Here is a 16,384-nt window from a genome sequence, read left to right on the forward strand (position 1 = left end):
CGTTTACTTCATCCTTGTTGTTCTTTTATGTGTAATGTATATTTTTGTTTTTCGACCCGCCAATTTCGTTTTAAAAACCATGTAACTGTATCCAAGAGAAGGTAATAGTTTCTTCAGTGAAAAGCAAATAACCCCTAATTTATGATGCTAAAAAAGTCTTAAAACATTACTTGGACAACAATAAAAAACCTAAGCTTTACAAGAAAAGCCTTAATTTGCGTAACATTAAATAGTTATTGGCATGATAACCCCCCTATAAAACGACCTCCACATTATTCAAACAAGAATCACACTAACCAAACCTTCTAAACACCACATTTATATGGATTCTCCCAAGGGACCTACCTTCTTTCAAGCTTTCTTCTTAGCATTCTTGCTTTATAGCAATGCTGTTCAAGCCACCCAAAATTACAAAGACGCCCTTGCGAAATCCATATTGTTTTTCCAAGGTCAGCGGTCCGGCAGACTGCCCTTGACCCAGTCCCCGAATCTTCGTTGGCGGTCCGTTTCTGGCCTCTCTGATGGCTCCCAAGCACGTGTATGCATACAAAACACTAAACTCAAGTTTTATATATATGTATGTGCGCGCGCTTAAATGTAAATATTATAAATATCTAAATGAATAATGATATGACATGTGCAGGTGAATTTAGTTGGAGGGTACTATGATGCTGGTGACAATGTCAAGTTTAACTTCCCATTGGCCTACACAACTACTATGTTGTCATGGAGTGCATTGGAGAACTCGAAGCCGTTGGGCCCGCAACTAGAAAACGTGAGAGTCGCGATCAGGTGGGCGACGGATTACCTCATTAAGTGTGCGACAGCGACCCCAGGTGTACTTTATGTTGGCGTTGGAGACCCGAATGTGGACCATAAGTGTTGGGAGAGACCAGAGGATATGGACACGGTCCGAACCGTCTACTCTGTCTCCCAGACCAAACCAGGGTCCGACGTTGCGGCCGAAACAGCCGCCGCTTTGGCCGCTGCTTCGTTGGTGTTTAGAAAAGTGGATTCTAAATATTCTAAGTTGCTGTTGAGAACAGCAAAATCTGTGTTTCAATTTGCTGCACAATATAGAGGTTCTTATAGCGATTCGCTTGGTTCCGCGGTTTGTCCGTTTTATTGTTCTTATTCAGGATATAAGGTAATCTTTTGTTTCATTTTTAACTTCAATTACATAATAACTTTTATTATGATTTATAACAAAAAATTATTTTTTTTATCAGGATGAATTGTTGTGGGGGGCTGCATGGCTGCTGCGGGCAACAAAAGATGTATCATACCGCAATTTTATTGAATCTTTAGGTGCTCACGATTCGACGGATATATTCAGCTGGGACGACAAACTTGCGGGTGCTCGAGTTCTTCTATCGAGGGTAAGTTGTAATAATTATCAATTTATGTTTAGGAATTTGAGAATTTGATTCTTATGTTCTTGATATTAATGAGTTTATAATTGATCAGTGGAGTTTGGTAGCAAATGATAAGTCATATGAACCATACAAACAACAAGCTCAAGATTTCATGTGCAGAATTCTACCCAATTCTCCTTATTCCACTACACAATATACTAAAGGTACAATTTGCTAAAAAGAACAGAGTACTACTCAATAGAAAATCATGAAAATAGTGTGTTATACCTGTATCGTTTGTATATCCGTCACGCCAAAAACAAATTATTCATTTAGTCATGAGATATGTGATTAAGTCACGTATCTATATTTACACATTATCATCTTTTATCAATAATGACTAATGTGATAATTGTTTATAGATTCGTGTATGAATTATTATTTGTGTAAAGAATGAAAATATACAAGGTTTGGGCGAGTAAAACTAAATATGCAACTATAGATTCACTTATCACGCAAAATTGTTTAGACGTAACCATAGAGGTATAACGCACTAAAAAATGGCTACTTTCGTGATTTTTATTGTATTAACATTACAAACTTGCGTATTATTGTCTCGCAGGGGGTCTAATGTTCAAACTACCTGATAATAATCTCCAATATGTGGCATCCATAACCAACTTGCTCACAACCTATGCCAAGTACATGAAAGCAGCCAAAAGTACCTTCAGTTGTGGCAACATATTAGTCACCCCAAATACCCTAATCAATCTTGCAAGAAAACAGGTACCTTTCTTGTTTTTAATATCTTTTTAAAATTTTGGAGGTTAAAATAATTAAAAACTTGTCACTTTGTATATTTTTTTTTTACAGGTGGACTATATATTAGGAGACAACCCAATGAAGATGTCATATATGGTAGGATATGGCACAAACTTCCCAAGAAGAATTCACCACAGAGGATCATCACTACCCTCAATAACAACTCACCCGCAATCATTTGGCTGTGAAGGCGGTTTCCAGCAATTCTATTATACGTCTAACCCAAACCCGAACATACTAGTAGGTGCGATTGTCGGGGGTCCAAACAACAATGATTTCTTCCCGGATGAGCGAACCGATTATAGTCACTCGGAACCGGCTACATACATCAATGCAGCTATAGTTGGACCTTTAGCATTCTTATCTGGGAGATAAACTCCTTAGATTATAGATTTAGAATTTCACAGTGCAAGCATTATGTGTGTTTGTTGTATCAAAGTTTAATTAAGTTAATTGCCACCTCAAAAATGAAGGTGATGAATACAAGTATTTAAGTTGCAAAACTCATGGTTTTGTAGCTTTATTCTAACTAAAAAACATAAATCATATCTATGTTTACTTTTGGGAACTCCTAATGATGGCTGCAGTCCCCTAAGCATGTTCGTTGACTAAAATTGCTCATTTACTTTTTGTCCCACCACAGCCGTGATCAAAGCCAAAATTACATAATCCCTTCTAAATTATATTGTGTATTTGCTAGAATTATTTTTTCGTATTAGGAGGTTGTTTAGAAACGAGACTGGTACTTTAGAAGTTTTTTGGAACTTCTTAGACTTCGATGAAGTACGCTACTCATGACGTATAAGTTTACTGGTGTAGCAAGCGAACTTTGGTTACTTTTCAAAAAATATAATCATTTCACTGTCACGACTTAGAAATGATTATAAGAAGTGGTGATGTTTTATTTTTCTCCTTTGTTTAATTAGTTGACGTGAGATTTGGGCAGGGACTCTTGACTTTGTATCATTATGCAAAGGAATGATTTATGTTTGTACAAGAAAAGTTGTGTAGATTGATTAATTAAAGCATAACGTCCGGTGGTTTAAGGTATAAAGTAGCTTCCGTAAGGATTGCGATTCGTGGGGACATCATTTGTAGCCAGGGTTTCACCTAAAGCCCAAGTGTAGTAAACTAGTAAAACTGTAAAATTGTAATAGTTTTTTACTAACAATCCAAACTATTAGTCAATATTAATTTTTACTAACAATCTAACTAGTGATAATCTCTAACTTTCATTGGTGTTACCAATAGCAATCTCACTTTAATAAAGCGTTAACTTCATTTATTTTTCAATGTTGTGACGTATGGTATGTAAAATTATAATAAGAATCTTAAATATATATAAACGTAACCATTAAAAGCTCACTGTTTGCTCTCTGCATTCTCTCAAGCCACCAGATTTTTTTATTTGTAACTAGAGACTTCTCATTCATTTGACCCGAATTCACGGGTATGGGTCTCACCAAACCCAGATAGCTCTTAAACGGGTTATAACATCTCATTAAATTAAAAATTAATCTCACCAAATTTTTTATATGAAAATCCTATAAAATAGGGATATGCTAAAAAATAATATCTGATTTTTTTTAAAAGATATTCAGTTAATAAACAATTTTATAGTAAAAAATAAGCGGGTCATGGTTATCACCAAACCCAGATATCTTTAAACCGAGTTATAGTATCTCATTTATTTGTGAAACTCTTTCATCATCAAACCTTAAGTATATTATTAACTTTCATACAATAAATAAAATTAAATTCAAAAAAAAATATATAAATATTACAAACGAAAAATATAAAACACCCCCTGTAATGGAGGATAAAATCTAGTAAAATATAAAATTAATTGAATGCACAGTCCAAGTCCAAGTGGTTTACCTATGTTTTCAATTTGATTCATTTTTATAACATTACATCTTAGACGAAGTCACATCTTATAATACCTAAGGAGCTAATGAAACTATTTTAGTAAAATGAAACTGTCTCAATTCCTTCGTAATCGCACCAAAAAATCGACTGCCCTTTTGATTTCCTTCTTGATCAATGACAACTGAAGCATTGTAATCATATCCTATAAGGCCCTATTCTATAAAGCACATGTATTTACTAGGACTGCTACGTGAGGTAAGCTAGCGAAGTTCTTTCTTTCACGGTGCCTATCTCGATTCTTAAACAACCTCTACTGTCCGGTCGAGTCAGCTTCGCTCCTTTATTCGTATGTCTCTTTCTCAAATGGAAATTTCCCAATAGTCAAGGTAGGATGTAGAATAACACATTAGTGGGTATAAGGAGAAGCAGTAGGAGAAGGAGTGTAATCAATATTGAATGAAGTTTATGTAGACTGAAAGCTTAGTAAACTAGCCCACTAGGCTATTTATGTAACTAGTTAAAGAAGAGCTAGAGCTAGCACGAATCGTCTTTGCAGCGTAAACAAGTATGAAAAAAGTAACCCGTTCAGTCCCCGACCAAACATGGAGTTAAGTTTTTCTATCAAGTCATGTTAGAGCATTTCCAACAACTCCCGTAAAATTATGTGAGAGGGTTTTGCAAATTATAGGGTGGAGTTATGAGTGCAAATTATAGGGTGAAGAGAGAAATGCGGTGATTTTTTGTAAATTTTGGGAGACTTTGTTTGCCCCTATTTATTTTTTAATATTTGTTGAATTGGTTATGAGTAGAGGAGAGAGAAAACTGTAATGAAAAAGAAATAAAAGTATTATTTAATTAAATATAAGAGAGAAATGTAGTAAATTTTAGTATAATTATAGAGATAGGGATTAGAGACCTGCTAGGAATGCTCTTAAAAAACCAAAATGCTCTTGCCATTTAAGAAAAAAAGGTAAAAAAATCAAACAATTAAATAAATAATATATAAAGGGGCAATTGCATATTTCTTCCTAAAATGCTAGAGAGAGAGAAATATGCAATTATCCCAACCTCTAATAATTTACAAAATATGTTTATAGATCAGTTTACGTATAAACAAGCGCTAAACTACACATTTTATTAGTATGTAGTACATTTCCGTTTAGCCTCTGCCTTATTTGGAGCATATTATCCTAAGGGAAAACCCCAAAATGTCCATTTGACCAATTGTCATTTTTCAATGTATCCCTTTGAAATTTTCTTCCAAGAATGTCAACATGGCGTTAGACCGAGCAAACGACATTATACTAAATAAATCAATTACATTTCTCCATGTGTCTAACCATTGGCGGAAACACCTGTATCTACGCTTATTTTGTTGGAATCCGACGGTATAACACCCTTTTTTGATGGTATTATACGGTCTTTGGATGGTATGTCTTTTGACAGGATAAGTCATATATGGATGTGTTGCGAGTTTTGAGTTGGATTTATACATCGTCATTCGTTCGTCTTACACCATTGCCTATGCTTGTGTTGGTCAATTTAAGAGATTGAGCAACTCAATCTATCATAGGCCTATACATCTTTGTCTCTTTTAGTGCCATGTTTTTGTTCATGTACAAACATTTACACGCAATTACATTCTTTTGTTTGTGACAGATGAAGCAAAAAACCGTAAATCAATCAACACTTTGTAAGTTTATGTTAATAAAACAAAATTATTGATGTAAATTCTCTTAATATTATGCAAGTAAAACCAATGATTACATGTATAAGAGACCAAGAGCATAACCATTCTGTTAGTTTTAAGAGAGAGGGAGGTGAGATGGATGAGAGAAGGAGTGAGAAAGTTTAAGGTAAAAAACGAATAAAAACAACAATGTAATAGGATGGGAGGAGAAACTATAGCTTGTAGGGAGATAAATATTATGAGGCTCTGTCTAATAGTTGTTAGTGGGGCACCAAGGTGTGGTCACATCACCGTGTTCGAAGGCTAAAAATGATTACATGACTACCATGGAGGGGTGCTAGCCCTCCCTTCACCAAGCTCTTAACGGGCATGAAGGAGAAAGAAAGAGAGGTTACGACCTTTTATTAATTATTATTATTTTTTGTTGTTGGGAGGGGGGGGGGGGGTTGTTTGTTAAGTTAAAACCACTACACGTCTAGATCATTGTTAAGAGTGAGTGAGTAAATGTTAGTTAAAGCCTCCATTATCTACGTAACACTTTAAAGTATCTCTTTTAACTTAAACCACTACACACAACCTGTGAGGATAGCAATAGAAAGAAGAATAGGAATTACTTGGCTAAGTGCTAGGTAGACATCCTAAAAACACCAAAACAAGCATTTATCATTGTGGATGGTCTAAGCATTGTTTAAACTTTTGCACGATACATTGTTTTCCGCATTTTAGTATCAGTCCAACTAAAATAACCAAACATTGTTTATGCATTTCATTTGTTACCCAATTAAATAACCGACTGAAACCACATAAGAGATAATTGGTCCGGTTCTATGTCTTAGTAATCACTTCTATCAATAACCTTGTAAAATCACTTGCCATTAAAGCATTAAAACAACTAGTATATGTGAGCGTTTGACTTTGGAATTTATGAAAGTAATAAGCCTCGTATAGACCGATATATTATCATATAAATCTAGCATAAAAAACATAAGAAAAGTAAACTAAGAAGGTAAATAAACATGAGAATTAACCCCTCCTACATTTGCTAATCTACATATTATTATTATTATTAATAAAATAAAATAACTGGACACATGTCACTTGAAGATTCGTTCATAGCCTAAATTTCCTGTTCAAACTATTCTTTTATTTTTTATGAAAATATATTTATGCAAATAAATTCTTTAATCAAATAACAAATTACAGGGATTAAAAATATGCTGGTATTTATGTCAGTATAATCAAATATTTATATCTTTAATGAAATTATATCTCTCTTTTATTTTAATTAAATCAACTTATACACTTTTAAATGAAGAAGATGAATGTGGTAAAATTCAATGAATGATATTTATAGGTCTAAGACAAGAAGAAATTATGAAAAAATAACATTTTTATTATCATATATTCATTCAACTTCCATAGAGTTTTCATCCCTCTTTTTCGAAATTGTAATTCAAAAGCGTGATTTATTCATGCTAATTTTATATATCATGTTCGTTTTTCTGTCATTCATAATGAAACATTAAATCATCTTTTGTTAGAATTCGTTATTCCTTTAAAAAATATAATAACAACTTATAAAATCACTATGTGCATTTTTTTCGTGAATACGAAGAATTTGCTTGAAAATACACAGCGACGCCACGTATTTGTATGAATATTTCATTAGAAAATATAATTTGAACTTACAAAACCATTTAATTTGATAAAATACATATATTTTTTTAAATTTAATCGTTTAATTTTTATAACTTAATTGTATTGTTTTAAGCATCCAATGCAACACACGAGTTCCAAAGCTGCTAAACTCATAAATGAGCCCGCCGACCCGACCCGGCCCAACTCGTTCATGCCTGTTCGGGGATTCCAAATTCATGAAAAACACAAACAGGCAATGAATCCGTACTCGTGTACCTTGGATTTGACAGCTTATTCAACCTTTAAATTTCTTTCTTGCCGCCAAAACACACTCATTTGAAATTGAATCTGCCTTCAAACGGGTTCTGCAGCTATTACTCTGATGGCGTTCTGGGGTACGTAATCTTGATCATTTTCATTTTCAATCGTCTTTAAAATTGCAATCTTGTTCATAATCCTTTGCGATTAATTAGGGGTTTATTTGAAGCCCAATGAACCTTACACTCTTCACTATCATGATCACAATAGACTTCGTATTACTCAGGTACAAATCAATCCCATTCTAAAAAATGTTTTTTTTTTTCAATTATCATATGCTAAAATCTAATTTAGGGGCTTAGGTTATTTTATTATGTTTATTTTTGAGTAACGTGCTGCCAACAGGCTACACTTGGTGATGCTACTCGTAATTCGCCAGCTAGGAGCATAGTAAAATGTTCGGTAGGTGATAAGCCTGCGATAGCTATTTGTTCGTTGTCGGTAAAAGAGTTGACTTGCTGTCAACTAGACCTTGAATTTGAGGAATCCCATGATGTTGTTTTCTCAGTCATGGGCCCACGAGGCGTGTATCTTGCGGGCTACATAGTCCCTCCTGGTCGTGATGCTCAGCAGCATTCAATGTGAGTTTTCTAAGAACGCGAATCGATCTTTTATAGAGTGGTTAATTGGTGTTGATGTTTGGCATTGGTCGAATAATATGTCATGATATGATTGTTATTTGTTACTTGTTAGTGATCAAGATTTGCACAAGGATGATATTGATTTTATTGTAACAGGTATGCTCTTTAATATACTAATAGTTGTGACATTTAAGTTACTGTAAGTCTGATTATCATGCTCTTTTTTTGAATTTCCTAATTGTGTATAAACAATGTACTTTTACAGATCCTGTTAAAGAGTCTATCGATGCTCAAAACGTAGGCATTGAACGTACTGATGAAAACGCTAAAGGTGGGAAACGTCTGCTAAAATATTCTAGAAACAAAAAGATCATAACTCTTGACCAGAAAAAAGGGTATGCTTTCACATTTCTTCATTCTTTGCTTCCGTTCTTGGTAAATAATTATTACAAGTAAAAAATGTATATGCTTGAGCATATAAATTTGGTTTGAATTTTGAACTCAGAAAGGATGGCAGTGAAGATCAAGAGAAAACGATCGCTGTGAAAACACATTCAGCTTTTGGTAGACTTCTTGAAAAGAATAGGTAAATTTTTTTTTATTAAAATCAGCTTAGAAGCTAAATGATGATATTTTCTTTTGGTTTTTGTATTATATATTTTCTTCTTTTAATGAAGTAGACAAGCTACTGAAAAGAAGATGAAGCGGAACAGGAAAAGGAAAAGGAAATGGAAACAGAATAGTTGTGAGGCTACAAGCAGCGAATATGTTGATGATTTACGGTAATCTGTATTGTGTAGGATGGTGTATACTGTTTATAATCATGTATATTCTGGATTTTACAAGCCGATAATGTTTTAAATTTTAACAGGAGTTCTGGTGCTCATGAAGGAAACCATGAGAATATGAAGGGGGTGAGGAAGAAAAGTGATGGAAGTAAAGATGTAGCAGGAAGAAGAAAAACAAGTTTGTGTCTTTGAAGAAGCTTGGTTTGTAAATGGATCAGTCAGGTTACAGGCTTGGGTACATTAGTTTTTTGTTTCACATTGCCCTTTAGTTTTTTGTGGTAAGTGCAGATTAGTTGGTCATTCTTTTTGCTGAATCCTGTAATGATCATATCAATTGTTAGAACTGAAGGTATTTTGATCCAAAATTTGAAAACTTGTTTCAGAAAAGTATTATGAAATGGATAGTTTTGTTTGTTTAACTAGAAAACTATACCCAAAATCATGCAGAATACAGAATAGTGTGGGGTTTTATTTTTTCTTTATATAAATTTTAATTGTGTTATATAAATATACACATAGTTTTGTGAAGTCTCTTTGTTTTTTTGTAAATTTCACTATAAACCAAGTTTCACCAACTGGTAATTTACTTTTACTTTATTTTGAAATGTAGAGCACCTAATTAGAATGGATTAATGGAATAACTTTACGTCATTGAATAACAAGATGGTTTTACCTCCAAAATTGGCAAAAAAAACATTAATTAGAAAATCATGATAACATTACAAGAAAAATAAAGAAAATAAGCATCACAACTCAATTCTACACTAAAAGTTTTGAAGCAAATGATTCCGCCACAAGTGACATCTTAAAGTTTATAGTCTTTTGATGTCGAATCAAATTGATGGGATCTTGAAGTAATCTGGATCAAAATGATGCAACCTCACATACCCATCTTCACCTCCGCTAGAAAAACTACAACGCATTCAAACCACAAAAGATTAGTATCACAAGACAATCCTGATGAAAGAAACGGTTAATATTACAAGACAATTCTGACGAAAGAAAGGATTTTTAAAGAAAAAAATGGTACCTTTTACCATCAGGATTGAATGCCAAAGCATTTATAGGACCAAAATGTCCTTTCACGCCTCCAATCTCCTCTTGTAGAATCTAATGGCCGCGAGTAACAATAAATGATTATTAAAAGTTAAATCAGTTAAAAGAACAAGATTGTACAAATAATATTTTACCTTGTCATAAAATTTGGCTTCAAACTTCCCAGCACGATGATCAGTCGTGGTAACAGATGATGCATCCTGACCACCTCCAAGCACCACCTATAGCGTATCATATACGTTCCAATCAAATTAATTGCAATTTCTCCCATATGATGAAAATTACCAAATATATGGACATGTAAGAGATTTTAGAACTAAACTTACATGATTAAGTGGAGACATTGCAACAGCATTGACTGGCCGTTCAGTAACATATGTCTTGATCAATGTCAATGTTCTACTGTCCCAGAGCTAAGAATTTACAAATGACAGGAATGAAAAAAAGGTTCCATTTAAAGAATAAATTATCATTAACTAGAAACAAATATAACAGTCACATAGATAATATTACCTTTGCTGACTTATCTAGAGACCCTGTGAGAAAGTGTGAACCATCGGTCGATTTGGCAAGTGATGTAATGGTCTTCTTGTGACCAACATCTTTCTCATTTTCTTGTAGCAATTTTCCTGTCTGCAAGTTTAAAAGAATATAAATGCTTATTTTTAAGTTAAAAATTGAAAACGATGAAACAAGACGAGCTGAAATTCTAATCATACCTCAGTATCCCAAATTCTAATCACAGCATCTTCACCAGCACTAATAATTGTCCTATTTAACGGTCCCCAAACCGCTCTGTTTATTCTTCCTTGAGGTCCCTTGAGCACAAGAACAGATTCACCACTCTCTGCAAAACGACAATCGTAAACCATCACATAAACAAAATCAATTCAATTTCATAATTCAGGAAACTCACGGTCATCAGGATCCGCAGCAATTCGCTTTACGTGAATCGCAGAAGGCAGGCCCATAAACGGGTCGGTAGTGATAACCGAAAGCTTATCGCCAACAGAAAAGTCAACAGCTCTAGCAGGTGAGTCAAAATTGAAAGTAAAAAGCTGTGTTCCACTTTGAACATCCCATAGCTTAGCAGTTTGATCTGCACTCCCTGTAATCAATCTTGTTGAATCCCCTGCCAAATAAATAGCCAAAACACTAACACTCAGTGCTGTAAAAACTGGGACTCATCTGTAATTAATTGCTCGTGGGCTGGGGAATAACTGATTTTAATTTTTAGCTAACCGGCCAAATCGCCCCTGGTCGGGTCTAGTTAAACCAAATTCCAGCCAACCCTTGTAAATTATATAAAAATGTGTATGTGTACATATAAAACTGAAAATTAAATATAAAAAAGTAAATGTGTGTGCGTGTGTAAAAAACTCAAAATTACATATAAAAAAATAAGTGTGTGTGTGTGTGTGTGTAAAACTCATAATTACATATAAAATGTGTGTGTGCATATATATATAAAATTGACAATTACATATAAAAATATGTGTATGCATGTATAAAACTGAAAACTACCTATAAAAATTTCCATATAAAAAAGCATGTGTGTGTGTATATAAAACTGGCAATTACAAGATAAATTTGTGTGCATATAAAAAACTGAAAATTACATATAAAATGTGTATGTGTGTGTATAAAACTGACATTTACAATAAAAATGTGTCTGTGTATATATATATATATATATCAAAAAATTACATATAAAAATTCCAATTGGATTAATCGCTAGTCCCCACCCCACCGGCATACTAGCACCTAACGAGTGTTCTAGAAGAGGACTAACAATTAAAGAAATCCAGTGCATGAATTCAGTTGTAATTGCTAAAATGAATAAATAAATAAAAGAAATAAGTGAAGAAGATTACTTGAAACATCGCAGCACCAAACGGCGCCGTTATGGCCGCGGTAGGTGCCTAAACGCTCGCCGTTATCGGCGAACCAGACGGTGGGAGTGTGGTCTTTAGCGCAGGAGAAGAGAAGCTCTCCGTCTCGGTTGTACTTTAGGAAAGTGAGAGGCCTCTCATGTCCTTTCATTAAGATCGGCCTCATCGTTATAAGTCGGAGTTTTGGAGTTACGAGCTGTGTGTGTGATCGCCGGTTGAACACTCGATCGGATTATGACCTGAAACCGCAGCAAAGTACGAGAAAACCCTAGATTGTTGTTGGGCCGCCCATTAATCATATCCATCATAATGGATTGTGTAGGGTAAAAAAAATGGGAAACTAATTATTATTCACTGAAACTTTTACTTGTACTTCTAGGTAGGGATAGCATTTTCGGTCCAGGTATCACATCGGTATCAACTTTTTGAGTTTTTGGTATCGACATTTCTCAAATTTTGTATGAAATATCGGTATCAAACATGTACTGATCCGACATTTCGGTACCGGTACCGATCTAATCCCTACTTCTAGATGTTTGAAATCATGATAACTGCATGCATAACATACTTGTAGATACCACAAAGATGATAATAAAGGTAGCGACTAGCGAGAGAAATAAAATACGGCGTTGACCATCTTATGCATCATACAATTCTTGTTACTCATAGTTCTCAACGTATTATTGATCTATTTTAATTTTAATTTGTTTGTAATTTGAATAATTTAAATATCAAATTTGAATTATTTTATATTTCTAAAGCTTAAAAAGAAAATGTTTATCGTGTGATATAAGACCATATGCTATATGTTCTCGAGTTTCACTTAAAAAAGAAAGGAAAAGAAATTGATATAAAGATAGAAGTGGGTGTGTTACGTTTTTATTTTTCTTTCTTTCTTTCTTTTTTTTTTTGAAAGAAAGGGGTGAAAAATTAAAAACCTTGTTAATGAGCAATCATATAGTGATTTGAGTATGAAGTAAGACGAGAAGGCGAGAAGCATCCTAATAAGAATAAATTGACTCTTTTCTTTGTTACAATAACTTTGCTATTACCCTTTGATAATTATTCAAATTTTAATACGTGACTTTATCACGTGAGACTATAAATGCAATTTATCTTTAAAGAAGTGTTTTTACATTTTGTTAGTGTTCCAAGCCCCGAAGCTTGAAAATGCATCATTTGATGTTTGCATTTCATTACCAATTTACGAACATGGTTAGAATTTAACCTTTATACATACCAAAAATTGTAAAGAATGCTTATGTGGCTACATCTTAACCGTCTAGTCTAGTCTAATGTCAACTTTAGTTAACAAAAGATAATGGCTGTTAACTTGAGAAAGAAAATGAGCCTTCACTAAATTTTTTATGCTATAAGTTATATACATGGCCAAACTTTAAAATGACTTTACTCTTTACCAGGATTAACAAAAAAATAATGGCTGTTAACTGGAGATTGAAGTATTGAACCGGGTTAGGTTAATGATCTGATTGTTGGTTTGATTAGCGATCCGAATAACCAAGCAACCACCAAATTCCACAATCACAGGTACACCATGGCAACACCATTTAAATGGAGAAGACGACGTGGTGGTGGTGGTGGCGGTGTTATACAATCGCAGTCGCTGAATCGGAGAATCCGAGTATTGTTCAGCAGAAAGTACGTCTTCGGTTACCTTCTTTCAATCCTCGCAGTCATCGCGATCCTTCCTCCTCTTTATTTCCACTTCACTCTACGTCGATTTCATCAGGTTTCTTTTTCATTCAATTTCTTCTTGCACTTTACGAACCTGCTATTCATCGATATTCAACCGAAAACCGATTGGTTAATTTGGTTGAGGCTAACAAGGCCTTAAATAGGTTGCACATTACAACCTTTCTCCAGATGGTAATTAACTTTATAAGCCAATTGTAATTACAACTTAATTACTATATGGAGAAAGGTTGCAATTAGTCTGCAGCTGGCTATTAACTGTTGGCTCTTAAACATTGGATTTCCTTACTGCATCTTTAAATTGTTAGTAAAAAAGATATATGGTTGCAATCTGATGGGATCATGCTGCAGTTTGTGAATTCAATGAACCTGTATAACTAAAGATCTTTGGAGTGTGGAGTTAATTCAATAACTAATTTTTGAATTTTTGAGAAATCAAAGTTGTTTTATAAAAAAACTGAAATGTGTACACAAGTAGGAGATCAAATAGATATCATCAATCATGGAAAACAAGTCAACATGTTCGAGACCTCAAACTACAGGGTGAACACATTAAGGTTGAGTAAACCTGTAATGCTGCAAAAATTAGTCTGTGATTTTCTCTCTTAAATACCAATTTTGAGCTTCATGTAGGCTATATAGATATACATCAGGGCAGGTTTCAAAGAGTTACATTTTTGTGATCGTAAACAATATTTTGCTATTATGTTGTGCTTATACAGTCAATGGTTATTCTGACCGAGTTCAAATATTAATGATGTTGTCTATTTCTTTGCAGCTGGAGTTGAAAAAGTGCAGTTGGCTAAACAATCCTCCTCTTGTGTGTGCTCATGGCGGTGATGCTTCCAAGGCCTTTCCTAATACAGTATGTATATATATGTTTAGTTATTCCTTATTCCTTATCTTTCCCCTACTTCTAATGTGCATATGGATTCATATTAGAACTATACGGCATGCTACTACATATAACTATGCTTGGTGTACAATCTTGTAGGGAGATATCTAAGTATTTTATTACAGTTTCTCTTCACTTTTAAATGTAGCGTTTTTGACTATTTTTCCTTTTTTTTCATTAAACAGATGGCTGCTTACAATATTGCGCTTCGTTCTCAAGTAGACTGCATTGAGATTGATGTTTCCCGTTCTGCTGATGGGGTTTTGCTTGCTCTTCATGACAGGTGAATCTTTGTTGTAATGCTTAAAGATTGAAATGAGTAATATATTTAATATGAAAATAAGGAGGAAATATGGATTATTCCGAGGTATTTGTAGAGTTGATTCTGATATGAAACAGGCAGGGATTTGCAGCGATTATCTGGGAACAATTCATCCAAGGTTGGCTACCTGAGTGCCAAGGAGGTGAGGCTTTCTTGCTTTCTTTTATGTGTGCACAAAAGAATCTCTTTAAAGAATTACACGAATGTCCTTATGATATTTTCAAATTTCACCACTGACTACCGTCATGTGTGACTGGCCTTCATATAAAACGAATATAGCGGGTGAACCTGTTTTGATACTTTTTCTCTAAAACGACAACCCAAACCCATTTGTTAAAACTCGTCCAGACCCGACCCACCCGTCCGTTTTGCCAGGCTTGGTTCCAAATGAAAAAAAGTTTTAACTACTTGTGGTTTTTATGAAACTTTATCGTTGAATGAGAGTATATTTTAGCTTCTTATTGTAGATAAAAGAGATGGCTGCTTCTCATAATATAGCCATTCCTACAATGGAAGATGCACTCCAGGTACATTCACTTCCTGACATTATAAATCCATATTTTTATCCGAAAGCAGGAAAGTTTTTGACAAGGTTTGTTATTATAGTTGATTTCAAGTTCCGTTCAGAAGGTGGTCGTTGATGCAAAAATCGGCCCTCCGTCATATGAAAAGGAGCTTGCACATGATCTAATATCAGTTGTGAGTCTTCATTTCTCCATCTTTTATAAACTACAAATTTGTTGACATATGATTCATAACATGTGAGAACTGTGCTATAATTTCAGGTCAAGAAGACACAATGCAGGAACTGTGTTATATGGGCTAAAAGTGACAACTTAGTGCTGGATGTAGTTTTACATTCATCAGACATGACAGTAAGATCATATCCATCCATTGTAACTATCACTTATTAACTTCTGTGTCATTCTAAATCCTAATGTGGGTTTTTTTTAGGTGGGCTACATTGTTATGATGAATTTTTCTACTGGGGTCAGAACAAAGTTGTTGCGGATGAGAGCTGCTGATGTTGTTGGAATTTACCACGGTCTAGTTGACGAGTCGGTTGTCAAAATTCTGCACAGGTAATACATTTGATCGTAGCGTATAAAACCCAGAAAACCTACGCAATATGTAGGGTTCTAATTCGTGTTTATATAATTGACAGGAGGAAGAAGAAAATATATGCATGGACTGTTGATGATGAGGCAGCTATGCACAAAATGTTAACTGAAAATGTAGATGCCATTATCACAAGTGATCCATCTTTGCTTCAGAGTTCCATGCGAGATGTTAGAAAAAAATGCCTTGTTGATGGCTTTTCTATACAAGGATCCTGACCACTAAACTAGATATAAAACTCTGATTTTTTTAAAACTTTGATTGATGCCACTCATTGCAATATTATTTTCTCAAATTTTGTTTTTAAGTCCAATGATACAATTCAC

At 34.2% G+C, this 16,384-nt stretch overlaps 3 protein-coding genes across 3 annotated transcripts; 2 read left to right on the forward strand and 1 right to left on the reverse strand.

The window, feature by feature from the left end:
- The first annotated feature begins 322 nt into the window (after nucleotides 1-322).
- On the forward strand, nucleotides 323-2,615 carry LOC143631736 (endoglucanase 9-like). The gene is made up of 6 exons (XM_077100398.1): nucleotides 323-538; nucleotides 644-1,147; nucleotides 1,230-1,379; nucleotides 1,468-1,579; nucleotides 1,978-2,141; nucleotides 2,229-2,615. The coding sequence occupies exons 1-6, from the start codon at nucleotides 323-325 to the stop codon at nucleotides 2,550-2,552; spliced, it is 1,470 nt and encodes a 489-aa protein (XP_076956513.1). The 3' UTR covers nucleotides 2,553-2,615.
- A 7,247-nt stretch (nucleotides 2,616-9,862) lies between these two features.
- LOC143631737 (eukaryotic translation initiation factor 3 subunit I-like) lies at nucleotides 9,863-12,188 on the reverse strand. The gene is made up of 8 exons (XM_077100399.1): nucleotides 11,992-12,188; nucleotides 11,034-11,249; nucleotides 10,837-10,964; nucleotides 10,631-10,750; nucleotides 10,444-10,530; nucleotides 10,252-10,338; nucleotides 10,092-10,171; nucleotides 9,863-9,973 (listed from the first exon to the last, which is right to left on the reverse strand). Exons 1-8 carry the CDS (start codon nucleotides 12,173-12,175, stop codon nucleotides 9,895-9,897), a joined length of 981 nt encoding a protein of 326 aa, XP_076956514.1. The 5' UTR covers nucleotides 12,176-12,188; the 3' UTR covers nucleotides 9,863-9,894.
- Nucleotides 12,189-13,564: 1,376 nt separating this feature from the next.
- Nucleotides 13,565-16,307, forward strand: LOC143631738 (glycerophosphodiester phosphodiesterase GDPD4-like). Its single transcript, XM_077100400.1, has 9 exons — nucleotides 13,565-13,759; nucleotides 14,501-14,587; nucleotides 14,803-14,900; nucleotides 15,021-15,081; nucleotides 15,407-15,466; nucleotides 15,546-15,638; nucleotides 15,725-15,814; nucleotides 15,894-16,021; nucleotides 16,105-16,307. The coding sequence occupies exons 1-9, from the start codon at nucleotides 13,565-13,567 to the stop codon at nucleotides 16,274-16,276; spliced, it is 984 nt and encodes a 327-aa protein (XP_076956515.1). The 3' UTR covers nucleotides 16,277-16,307.
- Nucleotides 16,308-16,384: the final 77 nt, after the last annotated feature.

The sequence above is a fragment of the Bidens hawaiensis genome, unplaced genomic scaffold (genome assembly GCF_021521415.1).
Source record: "Bidens hawaiensis isolate Kalapana, Puna unplaced genomic scaffold, B.hawaiensis_p1.1 tig00006251_1, whole genome shotgun sequence".
Taxonomy (NCBI): Eukaryota; Viridiplantae; Streptophyta; class Magnoliopsida; order Asterales; family Asteraceae; genus Bidens; species Bidens hawaiensis.

What these genes read in the sequence shown, in the direction of transcription:
- LOC143631738 (XM_077100400.1), top strand. Translation starts at nt 13,565, where the DNA reads ATGGCAACACCATTTAAATGGAGAAGACGACGTGGTGGTGGTGGTGGC. An exon ending in CTCTACGTCGATTTCATCAG is followed by an intron (nt 13,760 to 14,500) that starts GTTTCTTTTTCA and finishes ATTTCTTTGCAG; the next exon opens with CTGGAGTTGAAAAAGTGCAG. An exon ending in GCTACCTGAGTGCCAAGGAG is followed by an intron (nt 15,082 to 15,406) that starts GTGAGGCTTTCT and finishes TTCTTATTGTAG; the next exon opens with ATAAAAGAGATGGCTGCTTC.
- LOC143631737 (XM_077100399.1), bottom strand. Translation starts at nt 12,175, where the DNA reads ATGAGGCCGATCTTAATGAAAGGACATGAGAGGCCTCTCACTTTCCTA. An exon ending in TTAGAATTTGGGATACTGAG is followed by an intron (nt 10,751 to 10,836) that starts GTATGATTAGAA and finishes TTAAACTTGCAG; the next exon opens with ACAGGAAAATTGCTACAAGA. An exon ending in CTCTAGATAAGTCAGCAAAG is followed by an intron (nt 10,531 to 10,630) that starts GTAATATTATCT and finishes GTAAATTCTTAG; the next exon opens with CTCTGGGACAGTAGAACATT.
- LOC143631736 (XM_077100398.1), top strand. Translation starts at nt 323, where the DNA reads ATGGATTCTCCCAAGGGACCTACCTTCTTTCAAGCTTTCTTCTTAGCA. An exon ending in CTGATGGCTCCCAAGCACGT is followed by an intron (nt 539 to 643) that starts GTATGCATACAA and finishes TGACATGTGCAG; the next exon opens with GTGAATTTAGTTGGAGGGTA. An exon ending in TCAATCTTGCAAGAAAACAG is followed by an intron (nt 2,142 to 2,228) that starts GTACCTTTCTTG and finishes TTTTTTTTACAG; the next exon opens with GTGGACTATATATTAGGAGA.